The 17,906-nt window shown below is 39.4% G+C and overlaps 1 protein-coding gene and 1 long non-coding RNA gene across 2 annotated transcripts in view; one reads left to right on the top strand and one right to left on the bottom strand.

Annotated features, from left to right (window-relative positions):
• LOC309561492 overlaps positions 1-17,906 on the top strand; it is a 465,013-nt gene that overhangs the window by 36,920 nt on the left and 410,187 nt on the right. The gene's annotated exons all lie outside the window — the stretch shown is intronic.
• Positions 1-17,906, bottom strand: part of TGFBR3 (transforming growth factor beta receptor 3) — a 318,385-nt gene that overhangs the window by 31,025 nt on the left and 269,454 nt on the right. The window contains 2 exon segments of the mRNA XM_082264972.1: positions 9,501-9,608; positions 11,437-11,475. Of these exon segments, the coding sequence (XP_082121098.1) occupies positions 9,501-9,608; positions 11,437-11,475 (147 nt within the window).

The raw sequence follows: 17,906 nt of genomic DNA, 5'->3' as shown, positions 1-17,906 counted from the left end.
CATACGGCTTCCTGTGACCAGAGTCCAGAGGACACCCTCCAGAGGATGGCTGCAGGATTGCTTTGACACATACAGCTTTTCAGTCTTCATGTCTAGTGAGTGTATATCACCTGCCTTGTTATCTGCAATAAATTGTCTGCACTTAGAGCGCTTCTCCCCTCTTCTTTTAGTTATACTTTAGGTGATAGTTTAAGGCATAAGTATAGGTTAAAAAATGTTTATAAAAATTAGCACAAGGGACATTACCCACATTTTATTTGAAGTGTGCCTTCTGCTGCTTTCAGTTGTTATAGTGAAAATCTGAAGTTCTCTGTCCCCCCATCCACCCTTTCCGTTCCCCTCATCCACTAATAGAAGCTGTACTAAAGCTAACATAAATAAAAGTGCTCTGTGAATGGAGGATAGGCAGATGAATGAAAAGTCACAGTGGACACTCTGATTAATGTCTGCCACAGATCCAGCACTGGCATTACCCACCTGAAGAATCAGTAAAGTACCACTACGTGGTAAGGGAGGGGTGGAGGACTTCAGATTTTCACTATGAAAGTTGACAGCAGCACAAGGGACATTTCATAATAAATGTAGATAAAGTCTCTTGTGCTGATTAAAAGAAAAACACAAAAAAAGGAATTTATGGTTTAATGTTTAAGGGACAGCGTAAGAGTTAACTGTTAGGGTTAGTTTTCAGAGCTCATTTAGGGGTTAGGTTTTGGGGGAATATTATTAAAGCAGGGAATTTTACTTTCACCAAACATTCATTGGTGGTGAATCAATTACTGCAGAGTGACAGCAGGTGCTGGGAGCTGGAACTACTCCCAATGATACTAATGTCAAGGGGGCTTTTAATTTCCATTGACACCAATGCTGGGGTGGGATGGCTTTTGCAGTCCCAGTGACACCAATGATGGGACATCATTCCTCCCACTGACTACTGATGCAGGGCCTTTTATTACTTCCCCTGAGTACTGCCAGAGAGCAGGGGCATTTATTACTTCTATTGATTCAAGAGGCTATTCTAACATCCATTGACGTTGGGGCATTTATTACTTCCACTGGCACAAAGGCATGTATTACTTCCACTGACACCGGGGAATTTATTATTTCTAATGACCACCAACGAAGGTGCATTTTTACTCCCACTGTCCACTGACTGATGTCAGGGCATTTGTTACTTTCACTGACAAAGTAAGCTGGTCCTTCATTCCATAACATTTCAGATATTACGATGTATGCATTCCAGATTTTTGTTGCATATAAAATGTGAAAGAACTGCTTAGTAAATAAGGATTGCTCTACACTAGCCAATAGCTAGAGGGCTCCATTGAGACATACAAGTTTCTGACTTGACATCATCACTGCTTATCTACTACAAACAAATGTAACATCAATTACTAAACAGTGCATGCACAAACATTGATATGTTCACATTTCAGTAATCAATCAATAATTAAAGACAAGTATTAATATGTAAACATTAGACTGTTAAATCTGATTGTGTTTACTCATGTACCATAGAACTATTTTGGGTTTTCTTAGTTACGTTTTAATGCAGTCAAAAAGTTTAAAGGGAAATAACCTAAAAGTTCATTTAGAGGTCACTTTCTGAAATAGCTTTACATGAAACTAAGGGCATAACCCACAAGACCTTATTCACCAGAACTTAGCACATACTGATGCTTTTTTTAGTCATAAGAAGAGCTCATCTTTATGGCTCAAACTGTTTATGGCATTTCTCTGTGAACTTGCATGTGTGTGGCAAGTTAAAGAATAATGTTCTTTGACAATGTACACTTTTCAGATACTATACAAGAGTGGCTATTTATTTAGGTATTAGCATGACTGTGAGGTTAAATCTCATCTCCAAGCAAACAACTAAATACACACCTAAAATTACATATATGAGAGTTGTATTATATACCAAATGACATTTGTTTCTATGCAGTCTGTCCTGAGATTTACACAGCTCTGCCACCTAGCAAAGTTCGCTTGGATTTTGCAGGCCGATCTTTCCCACTGTTAGCATGTTCTCTGTTAGCATGTGTGAACACAAATTGGCCCCAGTCTAAATGCTTCTCTACAGGTGATTACAATAGGATGAAATCAACATGATCTTGAGTATTTCCTGTATATTGGTTGTATTAAAAACTTTTAAATAAACAAAACAAAGTAAGAAAGGGTACAAAAATCTATTAAATGATTGATAATAGGGGGAAGGAAATGCATGATAATTGTAGAGAGACTCTACAGGGACCTCACTGTATGCTTAGCATAGGAGCTTTTTTCTGGCACTAAGAGGGCGTGTGCATGGGTGTTTGAGATGTTTTTGAGATTTATTATGTTTTTGCCATATGTTTACTGTGAGTTTTCCTTGCATTCACACTGACTTGTAATTAAGGAGGGATATGCATTTGGTTCAGACTTTTTGCTTATTCAGCATTATTATTCACATATATGTGTTATTTTCTTTAGCTACTTAATATGTCAGCTTCTTGTCAGCGGTTGCTAAGGAATCAGCAGGTACCGACGCCTACAGCATTCATAGCAATCTGTGATGGCACCCTCTGTCAATGATTGTTAAGGAAGTAGAAGGTGTAGGTACGGCCATGTAAACAAAAAAGCAGAGATAGTGATGACATCTCTGACCAGATATGGACACATGACTGTATTTGAATAAAGATATCATCCAGGAGACTTTATATATATTTAGTGAAGGGGATTAGAAGATGTCAGCCAGTGGTGTGGGGGCAGATAGTGTCTGCAGCCAAAGGATTTTTTTTCAGCGGTTCAGGGGGCATCGTTCATTGTGAGTGCATGTTGGACAATGTGATTGTCGATAGATTTATATTGTGGGACTTTTTTTTTATTCGGGATTTGTCAAAATGTGTGTGTCTTTATCTACCCCTTGCTCATTCACTTGGAGGGAAGGGAGGGTATTGGCAGACTCCTATATCCATCAGGTTCCCTCATTTTGAGGGAATGTGGCCTGGTATGGTTCGAGCATATGATCGCCCCTCCCCCCCCCCTTTCCTGGTCAGCACACTTTTTTCTTTGCATAATGGTCCCCCCCTTAAAATCCATACCAGTTTAATGAGAGATGCACCACTTCAAGGTGGAGTTTAGCGCATCCCCCAGATTTGTAATTTAATATAATTAAGCATTTTTACTGTTGCCCTTTAAGCATTAGTAAATACTAAATGTAATTCTTTTTGTTTTTTTGCTTTGGTACATATTCCCCAGTGTCCAGCTTCCCCATGCTATTTACATGCAAATTCTTGCCTATTAGCCTAGAAAATGGTCATTACTGGTTTTTACCACTTAGCTCCCATTCAGTGGGGTTCGGATTTTTCACCTAAACTTTAGTAATGACCACCAAATCTGACTAGAGCTGAACTCAAAATTACATACTGATCCCAAAGCCCTAATGGCCATGTCACACTAATGATTCTGTCACTAAAGTTAAATTGCCAGCAACAGAATTGCTAAGATTATTCTCTCTTTTCAGATCACAGAAGCCTTATTTAATTTGGAACACAGTACTCTTTTCTTATTACAGTCTATTGCTTCTGTACTGACATAGTCAGTCACTGTATATGAGAGCGAGCAGTGAGTTACTCTTACTATAACTTTAGATGGAAAGGTTTCAGTTTTGCACACAAACAATTTGGGATGTAGAATAGCTCAGCTGTGTTCTGAGGGATGAATTCCCAAAACCACAAGGGTGGAGGAAGCTTTATATCTAGAAATGGAATGTACAGGGGATATTATTTTGTGTGTTCCTATTGCCATTTTGCCTGATTTCTCACCCATTGAATTACTGGAGGCCAGAGGAGAACCCCCAATGGGACTTTTAAGGTCTTAAACAATCAGTTGCTGCTATAATAGCAGTGAAAAATAGTAGTGATAGTTTTATATATAAAAAATATAAATTTTATTACAAAGATAATAAAAGGACAAAGAGCACATATATAGAACATGGTACACCCTGGGTGTATCTATCCTTACGGCATTTGTCTATTTTGCTATTATGTACCCTATTTACATGATGTGGTCATTTTTGGGTTAGCCACCCTATGGTTTTGTCTTTACATGTTCTTTATATGTGTTCTTTGTCCTTTTATTATCTTTGTAATAAAATTTATATTTTTTATATATAAAACTATCACTACTATTCTTTCACTGCAATTAACCACTTAAGCCCCGGAAGATTTTACCCCCTTCTTGACCAGGCCCTATTTTGCGATTCGGCACTGTGTGACTTTAACGGACAATTGCGCGGTCGATCGACGCTGTACCCAAATGAAATTGACGTTCTTTTTTTCCCACTAACAGGGTTTTCTTTTGGTGGTATTTGATCACCTGTGAGATTTTTTGATCATGCGCTATAAACAAAAAAAAGCAACAATTTTGCAAAAATAACAATATTTTTTACATTTTTTTATATGAAATTCCCCCCCAAAAATGTAAAAATCAAAATTTTTTAACATTGTAGGCCAATTTGTTTTCTGCTACATATGTTTGGTAAAAAAAAAAATCTCAATAAGCGTATTTTGCGCAAAAGTTATTGCGTTTACTAACTAAGGGAAAGATTTTTGTCATTTTTATTTTCTTTTTTTTTTTAACGAGTAATGGCGGCGATCTGCGCATGCTTCTAGGGGCATGCTTCTAACTGTGCAGGGATGTGGCTATTTGTGTAACTACAGAGAAATACGATCCTGCATAGCAGGACCGTATGATCTCTGTTCTTACACAGGGGAGAATGACAGGCGGCTTTGTTTACATTAGCCGCCTGCCTTTCTCCCGCTGTAACCGACGATCGCGAGTGACCGGTGGACAACGGGTCCGCCGGTCACACGCACGGACTGCTTAGGGAACGAGCGGAGGCGAGAGCGCACCTCCGGCGGCGCGCACTTGCCCCCTATTGGCTCACAGGCTAGTGACGTACCCAATCGTCACTTTGCCTGTGAGGGGCTGACCGCCGCCGTACATAGTCGTGCAGCGGTCGGCAAGAGGTTAAAGCAGCAAATGATTGTCTAAGACCTTAAAAGTCCCATTGGGGGTTCTCCTCTGGCCTTTTTTGTTTCGGGATCCGATCTTTACCATTAACTCCCTATTTCACCAACCAATCCCTTCCATTGAATTACTGGAGAGCGCTTGGGCACTTTGTATATAAAATTCAAGAACCAAGGTTGAGATGGTTACAGATGGGGAGAACTCTCGCCAACAATGAGTATCTGAACAAAATCCATGATGGCCAGGTTCAGGCTACACACTCACCAGTAGGATGAACATAATCAAAACATAGGGAAGGGACCCATTTTATTGTGACTGAAAATGTGAAACCTAAATTTCAGAAACTGGCATCATTTTATTATCGTAACTTGATATCTATCTAGGGTTGGCAACCTGTCATGGCTATGTGATGGGTATATTGTGACCCCCCCCCCCTCATGACTGATGACAGCTGCCTACCCTACCTGACTGCTTTTCAGATCTCAGATTAGCTTGGAAATTGCAGAGCCGAGGAAAGTCCTAGGTTCTTCCTCGGCTCTGTTGTGCAATATACAGCAGAGGGGAGGATGTCCATTACTCTACCAGGTGCCGCTGTGAGAAAAAGAGGGGGATCGGGACAAAAGAGGAGGGACAGTCCTCTGAAGTCTCTCAATTGTTTTTCAAATTGGACGTGACAAGGGTGGCGTGTCTCCTGACAAGAATTCAAGGTGTGTGTAAAGAGCTGCCGAAGTGTATGGACATGCCCAAGGTTTAAAAGTGTAGCAGCCTGAACTTTGTGAGCTCAGCTAGTGAGGAGCCCCCATTCAGGAAAATGACACTGGTGTGAGTCAGAAAGTATGTGAGTACACTGATCCATTACTCATATACCCCTTCCTCACTACCGAACACTTAACCCTGACAGGCATATCACCATGGCAAACTAATGACTGAATTTCCACTGTGAAACTCTGCGTTACTTACAACTGATCCCCCCACTGTGTATTACTTACTCCTGAACTCTGCATTACATACTACTGAATTCTATGTTACATACTACTGACCTCAAACTCTGCATTACATACTACTGACCCCTGATCTCTGAGTAACTTACTCTTGACCTCTGTGGTAATACTGACCCCTACATTCTGCATTACTAATTACTGATCTCTGCGCTACCTAATTCTGACCCCTGCCCTTTGTGTTACTTACTCTTGACCCTAAAAAGCTAAAAAGGTTGAATAGGCTTCTATTGGTACAGTGACATTTGTACAGCTGCAAGAAAAAGTATGTGAACCCTTTGGAATGATATGGATTTCTGCACAAATTTGTCATGAAATGTGATCTGATCATCATCATCGTCTAATAGACAATCACAGTCTGCTTAAACTAATAACACACAAAGAATGAAATGTTGCCATGTTTTCATTGAACACACCATGTAAACATTTACAGTGCAGGTGGAAAAAGTATGTGAACCCTTGGATTTAATAACTGGTTGAACCTCCTTTAGCAGCAATAACTTCAACCAAACTTTTCCTGTAGTTGCAGATCAGACGTGCACAACGGTCAGGAGTAATTCTTGACCATTCCTCTTTACAGAACTGTTTCAGTTCAGCAATATTCTTGGGATGTCTGGTGTGAATTGCTTTCTTGAGGTCATGCCACAGCATCTCAATTGGGTTGAGGTCAGGACTCTGACTGGGCCACTTCAGAAGGCGCATTTTCTTCTGTTTAAGCCATTCTGTTGTTGATTTACTTCTATGCTTTGGGTCATTGTCCTGGTCGCAACACCCATCTTCTGTTGAGCTTCAGCTGGTAGACAGATGGCTTTAAGTTCTCCTGCAAAATGTCTTGATAAACTTGGGAATTCATTTTTCATTCGATGATAGCAATCCGTCCAGTCTCTGACGCAGCAAAGCAGCCCCAAGCCATGATGCCCTCACCACCATACTTCACAGTTGGGATGAGGTTTTGATGTCGGTGTGCTGTGCCTCTTTTTCGCCACACATAGTGTTGTGTGTTTCTTCCAAACAACTCAACTTTGGTTTCATCTGTCCACAGAATATTTTGCCAGTACTGCCGTGGAACATCCAGGTGCTCTTGCACAAACTGTAAATGTGCAGAAATGTTTTGTTTGGACAGCAGTGGCTTCCTCTGTGGTATCCTCCCATGAAATGTATTCTTGTTTAGTGTTTTACGTATTGTATATTCGCTAACAGGGATGTTAGCATTTGCCAGTGACTTTTGTAAGTATTTAGCTGACACTCTAGGATTCTTCTTCACCTCATTGAGCAGTCTGCGCTGTGCTCTTGCAGTCATCTTTACAGGACGGACACTCCTAGGGAGAGAAGCAGCAGTGCTGAACTTTCTCCATTTATAGACAATTTGTCTTACCGTGGGCTGATGAACAGCAAGGCTTGTGGAGATACTTTTATAACCCTTTCCAGCTTTATGCAAGTCAACAATTCTTAATCGTAGGTCTTCTGAGAGCTCTTTTGTGCGAGGCATCATTCACATCAGGCAATGCTTCTTGTGAAAAGCAAACCCAGAACTGGTGTGTGTTTTTTATAGGGCAGGGCAGCTCTAACCAACACCTCCAATCTCATCTCATTGATTGGACTCCAGTTTGCTGACATCTCACTCCAATTAGCTCTTGGAGATGCCATTAGTCTAGGGGTTCACATACTTTTTCCACCAGCACTGTGAATGTTTACATGGTGTGTTCAATAAAAACATGGCAACATTTCATTCTTTGTGTGTTATTAGTTTAAGCAGACGGCGATTGTCTATTGTTGTGACTTAGATGATGATCAGATCACATTTTATGACCAATTTGTGCAGAAATCCATATCATTCCAAAGGGTTCACATACTTTTTCTTGCAGCTGTATATGTTTCTATTTATATTGCAAATCTTCTTAACTTTTTAATACAGCATTGAAAGGTTATCTCTTTAATAAAAAAAACAGCACGGTACCCTGGAGATCTTTGATCTCTTGTTCATGTAGATCTCCACCACTCCAAGGTTGCCCACTCCTGTTAAAAATATATCTTTATGCTTTATATTTTAACTATGAAGAGGTTAGTGACAGTCTGGATGAATATATAAAGTCAAAAAAGATTCACATTTAACCACTTATGCGTCTATAATTGTTCACCAACGTGACGGAGTTTCTATAAAACACACCTACTACTTAAAGGTTGACACTGTCCTGCAGGTTTGTGAAAATATACAAACTAAGCACAGTTAAAAAAGAATCAAATTGCCCAAGAATTCGGAACTCCAGACACAAAAACTTTAATGTAAACATATTCTTTAATAGCCATAAAGGATAAAAATCCACTTTGTGAGCACCAAATACCTTTGCAATTATGGATATTACCTTGTAATAGTAGCACTGATATCAACAGTTTGCAAACTAAAGCAGACATGTGTGGGACCCGGTAAAGGCAGTCTGCAGGTAACTTCAGTGGGCTGGATACAAGACAAATAACTTTGCACAAGGGGAGAGCATGGCAGTGACTAGAGATGTGCTTTGGTGTCCTAGAGGTGTGCTCGGGCATCCAACTAAATCATCTCTAACCCAGACTCTGAACTCCTGTTGTTTGTTTTGTACTCCAGTGATCTGTAGGCTAGGTCATTCCTTGCACAATAGCTCACAGAATGCGAGGAATGACCTGGCCCACAGCTCACTGGAGTAAAAAAAAAAAACCAGGAGTTTGGGTTAGATATGCATTTAGAGGATGCAGTGACCAGTCTTTATCAGAGGAAACGTATGCACAGTGGCAAAGTTCAGGAGTTGTTATGTGCTGGAATACTACACACATCTGAAAGGAATGCATACAGGACACAAAGAATCAAACATTACTTTTGAATTTAGACAATATTTGCTTAACCTGGATGTCAGATTTACCATACCTGAACAAGAACATTGAATCTAAAGGAAAAAGATGCGATCGCTGTACTTCAAACAGCAGGTAGGGCTAAAAGCAGCTTCAGCCTAGCTCTGTTCAGGCCATGCCCCCCAACACGTTTCACCTCGCCCCACCCCTGGGGCTTAGTCATGGAGGTGGGGCATGGTACAGGGCAAAACACATCTGTGGCGTGGTGTGGCCTGGAAGGAGCTAGACTGAGGCTGTTTTTACTTGCATGACTATCAGGTTTGTTTGGAGGCCTTGAAAGGGATCTTTTTCTATTTGTTTAAACACAAGCCCATGCTGGCACCTATAGAGTGAGTCCACGGGATTTGGATACAGGGACCTGAGCGCCAATCCAAGTCCTTTCATTTAGGTTTACAGTGAAAATAACATTGAATATGAATTGTCAAGGTAGATTGACTATTCTTGCCAGCTGTTTTGCAAAGGTTCCTCATAAGATATCAGTTTTGATCAGCTGATTTCCTAAATAAATTTAAATAGAAGCCTTTTGGCAAGTTTTTAAAGCTCTTGTGTTTATACATTAATTTAAACTTCAAATTGTAGAGTGAAATATTCTATATAGTAAGAACATACCTGTGTGAGAATAGATGTACCACAAGGCTCCTGTTAATAAGGCACCAATGATAAATGCTGCAAAAGCGATTCCGACAACCGTTGGGGTGTCCAGGCCATAGAAAACCGCTATGTTAACAGAAAACAAATTTTACATTATTTTCAAAGTCCTGCACAGAGAGTGTCTTTAAAAACATCTCCAACGTCTAATTCTGGCTACACATCTGACAAGTTTACAATGAACTAGCTGTTCTAAATATTCACATTTCCCAGCAAAGTCAATAAATCATAGACTCTATACCAGCGTGTGTCTGTGTTTTTTTTTTCTTTACAGATCGACATACTCTGGGTTAAAAAAAACCCTTCCCACATAGCTGAAATCAGGGCCTTCGGAACATGTCTAAAGTCAGTACCGTGAAACATTGATTTTTTCAGAAGCACTTAACTGCAATGGCCTTTAAATGCTGTACTGACAGTATTACTAAGATTTAGGGAAATATCACTTATTCCTACATGTGTACAACCAATCCAGCCAATTTAATTTTGTAACCTATGAAACCTACTTGGCCCTCTTCCCATTTGTAGGTGGAGAGCGGAACCGCTTGGAAATAAGTGATGTCAGGCAAAGGACACAAAATCACAGAAATAGAATCCATTGTTCTCAAAATTTGGCATTGCTGTGTATGTTTGAAATTAAATCCAGACAAAAAAATACACTTCCTTTAGTTGAATAAGTCAGAGAGACACCCTTTGCCGATATCCAAGTGTGTTTCTATTTTATTTCAAAACCTTTAGGGCATTCATTCTATTTACTTAAATGGCATATCCGTAATAGTCTAATAATACAGAGTCAATGGAGCTACACAGTCATCAGGAGGCTGCTTTGTTTTAAACACAATAGAACTAATAGAAAATCTGGAGGAAAAGAAAAATTGTGGTGTTAACTTCAGCAACCAATTAGATTCTAAAAAAAATATCTTTCCGGTGCTGGTTTAAAATAAAAGGAAGCATATGGCTGGTGGCTAAGGGCAAATATGATACTTTCCTTCCAGTTTTCTACATGAGGCCCAATATCTACACAAAGTGCTGTCCCCTATCCCTTCCAAATAAGACCTGCAAGCATCAGTAAATAGAGAGCCAAATGTATATCATATTTATTTGTTTCAAACTTTTTTTTTACATTTCTTCAGTTATTTCCTGGTTTCCAGGCCAAGGCAAATTACGTAATACATCCCAGGGGTCTTCAGGAGGGGAGGAGGGATTTCCTTAGCTAAACACAACCCCCTGCCTGCAAGCATGAGCTAAAGGCAGATGGTTTCCAGGAAGCAAATGCTACATGAATCACTTGCCCTTGATAGGGGTGTTTTTCAAAGTGATTTCTCAAAATAAAGCATAGAGACATGGATGGATGGGTGAGTTTGCTTTAAATATTAAAAATTATTTTATAATATTTTTAGTTTGTGATGCTCAGATGAAGTGTAGTTCCACTTTAAACTCTGCTCAGTTAACCATTGGTGGCATTGACCAGCGGCTGTGTTTGGAGCTCACAACCCCTCTCCTTGACAATCTCATGTCTTTGGCCACTGGCATGCACCACTAGCCAACTGGTCTGGGCGGGTTAGAAAATCTTACATGATCATTATTGTCTGACACTAAAAAAAGCCGTTGCCAAAGTTATTAGAAGGTGTTCCAAACACTTCCATTTTATAGGCACAAACATGCATTTTTTTTGGCAAGTCAAATTAAAACAAATATGACAGATTGACCCAAAGGATCACAGAAAATCTTGGCTGGGTTCTAACTGCATTTCATCGATGACAGCCAAGCATAGACAAAGGAAGAAGCTGGCCCCCATTATTAACTGACAACTAAAACAGTATAGAAAATGGACTAAGATATATATATATATATATATATATATATATATATAATAAATATAAATAATAATATCACTTACGTTGGGGTAAACTTGGACGGATTGGGTTGCTTGGAGTATCTGTTTAAAAAATAACAAAAAAAAAAAAAAAATAGGATGATTAATATCAAACTTGTACACATTTACATATAATACATACGTTATTATTACTTAACTGCAACACATTTTGCAGTGTTTTACACTGTGGGCAAATGCCAAATTAAACATACAAGGATTAACAGGTCAGCGATAAGTACACCTGTATGCATTTTATCTGTATACATGTTTTTCACATTGCCATATGTTAAACAGTAAAAAACGTAGGTATACAGTACATACGTTTTCACATGCTTCTGTTAAATCTTTTTTTTATATGGGTTGAAACCCAAGACACATAGAACAAAATAGTTTCTCAGTTGCAATTTGTCATATGGTTGTGATGCATAGTGAGCCTAACTGCTGAATAGCATTCATATTCCCCATCTGGCTGCAATGGTAAATAAATCTCGATAGTTGATGATATCCTTATCCTCTGAATGACATTAACTGACACTGTACTGAAAACAGAATAAATATTCCCTCTACCAAATCCCATTGTACCCTTGTGTACACCAGCTTGAAAAACGAGAGAAAAAATACACAGCATAGATTCATGTGGCATAAGGGTAAAGTGCCCACCAGGGCCAGAGAGAGCAAACCCCCTGCACAGTAGCAACTGAATTCACAATTTAAAGTATATTTATATACCAGTCTCGCCCAAGCGCCTTTATATAAGTCCTTTAAATAGTAATTAACAATACTGCAAACCTCACACCAAAAAAAAAAAAAAAAAAAAAGAAAGAAAGTATAATGTACATAAAATGAGGAAGCACACAATCCGAGAAATTAAAAGTTCACAGAACTGTGAATGAACAAACAACACGTTTATGGGATCCAATCCAACACATGCAAACTCTTCAAAATATATGACCACAATCATATACAGTATATTACTTATGCTTACTCCTGACCTACTGCTATCATCTTCTCTCAGGGTTCATACTGGTACTAACCCTACTAACTCCTCTTTAAAAATGTAATTGAACCTGTACTGAGAACAGCACTGTAAGAGGCAATAGCACAAAGTCCAACATTTTCATACAAACTATACACAAACTCTGTTTTTCAATATTATTTTTGTTAATACTACTATTTTTATTATTTTTAAAAGAAATGGATCCTTACTCTTACTGCTAGACCTCTCTGCAGCGTTTGATACTGTTGACCAACTACTCCTTCTCAATAAACTCAAAGGAGGAAAGTTCCTCTGAAATGCATTACTGCCCCCTTTAGCACCGCCCCCACTATCCACCATGAGACAGGTATTTTGACAGCTGTCAAACCCAGGTTTCGTAAACCAGTGAAAAGAGATACACACCAATGCCGTTCCACACTGACAGCTTTGTATTCCACAAGCCTCTGTACTGCTGATACATGCTGACAACCCTGTGGTGCTCCTATCCAGTTTCCATGCTGTATATCAAGAATTTATTATGCAAGTGTACTTTTTTTCTTGTTGAATAAATTGTTATAATTTTACTAATGAGGATCTGTTTGTCATTTGAGCTCCTGTAATTTTCCCGGATCCTTTTTGACAAGCTGCAGGACCCTTGGTATATGGAATGGAGTTTTTGCCTTTTTGATTCTTAATAAACTCCACTCCCTTGGCCGCCAAGATTCTGCTAAATCCTGGTTCTCCTTCTACCTATCACAGCACTCCTTCAGTGCTTTGATAACCTCCCATGGCTTCCAATACCATCTCTATGTCGATGACACCCAAATCTATCCCTCTACTCCTCACCTCACTCCTTCAGTCTCCTCTTGAATTACTAACTTACTAACTGACATATCAGCATGGATTTCACACCACTTTGTTAAACGAAATCTCTCTAAAACTGAGCTGATAATAATTCCGCCCTCTGGCTCTGTAAAATCTCTAAAATATGCTCCTTTTTAACTAATAAAACCACCAAGCTACTCATTCACTCCCTTATTATCTCTTGTCTTGACTATTGCAACTCCCTTCCCTTAAGCCTACCTCTCCATAGGCTATCACCTCTTCAGTCTATCATGAATGCTGCTGCCAAACTCATCTACCTTACCAACCGCTCAGTGTCTGCCACCCCTTTCTGTCAATCTATACACTGGCTTCCGATTGCCCAGCCAGATAAATTCAAAATACTAACTACAACATACAAAGCAATTCACAACTCTGTCATGAGCTACATCACCAATCTTGTCTATCTATCTATATCACCCAAACCGTCCTCTCTACCCCTCTCAAGATCTCCTGCTCTCAAGCTTCCTTGTCTCATCCTCCCATGCTCATCTCCAGAGCCTCTCCCATCCTCTGTAACTCTCTACCTCAATCTGTCCGGCTATATCCTACTCTGGCTGCCTTTAGGCGATCCCTGAAAACTCATCTCTTCTGGGAAGCCTATCATGCCTGCAAATAATCCTTTATGTTTTTTATTGTAACTTTACTGTCTCCCTTTTCTATTGTAAAGCGCTGCGTAAACTGTTGGTGCCATATGAATCCTGTATAATAATAATAATATTAATAATAAAAATGGGTGCCATTGACATAAGGGTTGGTGTCTATACACAGGGTGGCATTCCCATATGCATATGGTGAATGTGCTGAAAAGTGTATTCTAACATATATACAAAGCATATACTCATTTCCCACACCAAATGAGTATATGCTTTGTATATATGTTAGAATACACTTTTCAGCACATTCACCATATGCATATGGGAATGCCACCCTGTGTATAGACACCAACCCTTATGTCAATGGCACCCATTTTTATTATTAATATTATTATTATTATACAGGATTCATATGGCACCAACAGTTTACGCAGCGCTTTACAATAGAAAAGGGAGACAGTAAAGTTACAATAAAAAACATAAAGGATTATTTGCAGGCATGATAGGCTTCCCAGAAGAGATGAGTTTTCAGGGATCGCCTAAAGGCAGCCAGAGTAGGATATACTGCCAACTGGTCAGGCCTTCCAACATGCAAAAGATATGCCACCAGCACACAAAAGTTTTTCAATGGGCAAAGCCCTTTATCATTTATGATCACATACAAAAGCAACATCTTGGCCTAAAGAATGGTCTTTGTACAATCCCAAAACGTTGCTTTCCTACAAGATTATAAAAGATGACCATATCTCTGAGGAAGGGTCCCTGAATGCTCTTGAAAAGCTTGCTTTTCAATATGATCATAGAAGATGGCCACATGCCTGAGAAAGGGTCACTGTGCTCTCCCCAAAAGGTGGCTTTTTAATGTGTCATAAAAGATGACAACATTTCTGAAAAGGGATCCCTGTGTGGTCCTGAAAAAGGAACTTTTCATTGTGATCATAAAAGATGACCACATGCTTAAGGAAGGGTTTTTGCACAATAAAAAAGTTTTTCACTGTAAAACAAGCTTGTTGGTGTGCTGGCGACATATCTTATCCTAACATTATTATTATTATTATTATACAGGATTTATATAGCGCCAACAGTTTGCGCAGCACTTTACAATGTGAGGGAAGATAATACAGTTACAATACAATTCAAAACAGGAGGAACTAGAGGGCCCTGCTCGTTAGAGCTTGCAATCTAGAAGGGAACATATACATATATCACTTGTTATGACCTATGAAAGTGTTGTGATTGTGTCAGGTCAAGTCTACCATGTACTAACAAACAGTTCTGTATGGACAGCACCGTCTCCCTTTATAGTCATGTGTTCTAACAATAGCTGTTTTATAACACTAAAATACTGCCAAGCTGTGACACTGCCATGTTTGGACAGACTGACGGACATTTTTCTGATATAATAGTAAAAATACATCTAACAACTAAATGAGAAAATAGCAGAGATTTTATGCTAATGTACAATAAAGGTTTGCATATTCTTGCTGAGCAGCGAGATAAAGCTTTCCATGCAGATATGTTTGCATTCAACTATCTCACACTGTTACATTCCTTCCTGTTCACTGTTATCACTAAATGTCACAGCGATCAGCAACACCGCTAATCTCGCCTCGCTAGCAGAGAGATGTGTTCGTGCTATTGTTGTGTGTAAATACTTTCCTGGGAATATAATGGCTAGCTTTTCAACTCTGCAAAGTTTTCCATCTACAGTGATTTTCGTTATCATGGTAACCACAGTGTATATAACATTTTCAAAGGAATCAAAAAGCATTATAAAGTTTTATACATACGTGTATATCAAGATATACATTTGAATGCGATGAGCTTAATGTGAACTTGTAAAGCAAACAGAATATATAGTGAGAAAAGTCACCTGAAGTTAAATGCATGTATCTATTGGTCCTTTAATGTAATGAAAAGATGGCAGAGGCAAGCCCAGTGTGACTTTCAAAGGAAAAGTCAAAATTTGTATGAAGTAACAAAAGGCATGGAAATCTTTGAAGGGAATAAAATCCATGGCACTCTATCTTGTGACTTTAGCAACAGAGTTTGACCAGTCAATGATTTCCTTCCTCCTGCTCAAGGATAGCAGGGAGGGATGGGCCCTGGTGCACAGACATTTCCCTAAGTGTTTGAAAAAAAAGCTTTAAGGCTTTGAAAAATAGCTAGGTTAAAGTTACAGCTTCCAGACATTTCTCAAATTAAAATTTTGAACCTAAGGTTGCCCTGTCTGCACCAACTGAAGCAATAACATTCAAATTTTAAACAACTTTTGTTGAATGTGTCAGGGGGGGGGGGGGGGACTGTTGGGCCAAATAGTGCCTGCGGCATACAATTTGGATATTAATTTACAGGTGAGCCTGATTTCTATATGGTCACTTATATTTAACCCTAAAGGGATGTCTACCAATCAGAAATACTTACCTTAACATCGAAATACCAACAGGTGATACCCCGTTTGAAGTGTAAAATGTCGGCTAACCATGAACCTGTTCCCATATAAGCCAGCTTAAATTCTTAAAGGACTACTGCGATAAACATCCATAATATACATCATATAAATTGGCCTGACCTGCTCCCCTATGTCTGCCCTGGACAGGCCATTGGAGTTTCTCTGATAATTGTCTGTATAACGTCTCGTTTCTGAGGAAGCTACATGCAAAACGTGTTAACCAGTGAAAAGACGAGAACCATCTAAATGCATTCTTTTGTGATATGTACCAATTTACTTTCTATATATGTATAAATACATGACAGTAGTTGTCTGTAGACATTGCTTTGCGATGTGTGAGCTGAGCCCAGGTGGGGTCAGTCTCTATGTTTTGTTGGGGTGTTTTTAAAGAATATCCAATAAATTGTATTTTATGGGAAAGAATATATAGTTTGTGTGTGTCTCATTAAGGGCCCCTAAAGTCCACATATGACAGTAGTTCCATGTGAACATCTGTCCTTTCTAATTCTGTCTGAATTGTTAGTAAGTTGGCATGCTCAAGATTATCATATCATAATTTGTATAAAGTAACAAAAGACATGGAAATCTTTGAAGGGAATTAAATCGATGGCATTCTATCGTGTGACTTTAGCAACAGACCTTGAATTTCCTTCCTCCTGCTCAAGGATAGCAGAGAGGGATGGGCCCTGGTGCACAGACATTTTCCTAAGTGTTTGAAAGAAGCTTTAAGGCTTTGAAAAATAGTTAGGTTATAGTTAAGGCTGCCAGACATTTCTCAAATGGACTCAAGATATTCTGACAGCTGTAACCGTGGCTGTCTGAATACAATAGCAGACAGAGGGAAATTGTTCACCCCTGCTGTTTAGCAAGGATAGAAGGACTGAGCTAAAGAAATCTTTGTGTGTAAGGCCAGTTTTAGAGTTAGTTGTGGTCAGGAGTAATTTTTGGTCTCCTAGGGGAACCCTTTATCCATGTCTAAACGATGCACTGAGCAATCTACTCTGGAGAAGGACCAGCACTTTTTCCCGTCCATGCTGAACACAATATTATACAAATTTCTATGGAGGAATGGAGGACTGCAGGTAACATTAATTAGCCATACAGGTGGTTTGTTGGTTTAACCACTTCAATACAGGGCACTTTGACCCCCTTCCTGCCAAGGCCAATTTTCAGCTTTTAGCACTGTTGCATTCTGAATGACAATTGCGCGGTCATGCAACACTGTACCTAAACCAAATTTATGTGATTTTTTTTCCCACAAATAGAGCTTTCTTTTGGTGGTATTTGATCACCGCAAGGTTTTTTTTTGTTTATGTTATAAAATTTTGTAAATAGATACGTTTTTTCCTGCACTAATGAGCACTGATGACGCCGCACTGACAGGCACTGATGGGGTGGTACTAATATGCAGCACTGATAGGCACTGATAGGCGTCACTGATATGCAGTACTGATATGTGGCACTGATATGCAGGCGGCACTGATGGGCATTGATAGGTGGCACTGATGGGCACTGTTAGGTGGCACTGATGGGCACTGATAGGCGGCACTGGTGGGCAATAATGGGCACTGGTGGGTGGCACTGATAG

Source organism: Pelophylax lessonae (genome assembly GCF_965119305.1).
Source record: "Pelophylax lessonae genome assembly, chromosome: 8".
Lineage (NCBI taxonomy): Eukaryota > Metazoa > Chordata > Amphibia > Anura > Ranidae > Pelophylax > Pelophylax lessonae.
The sequence above is the reverse complement of the archived record's forward strand: the minus strand, read 5'-3'. Positions and strand labels throughout refer to the sequence as shown.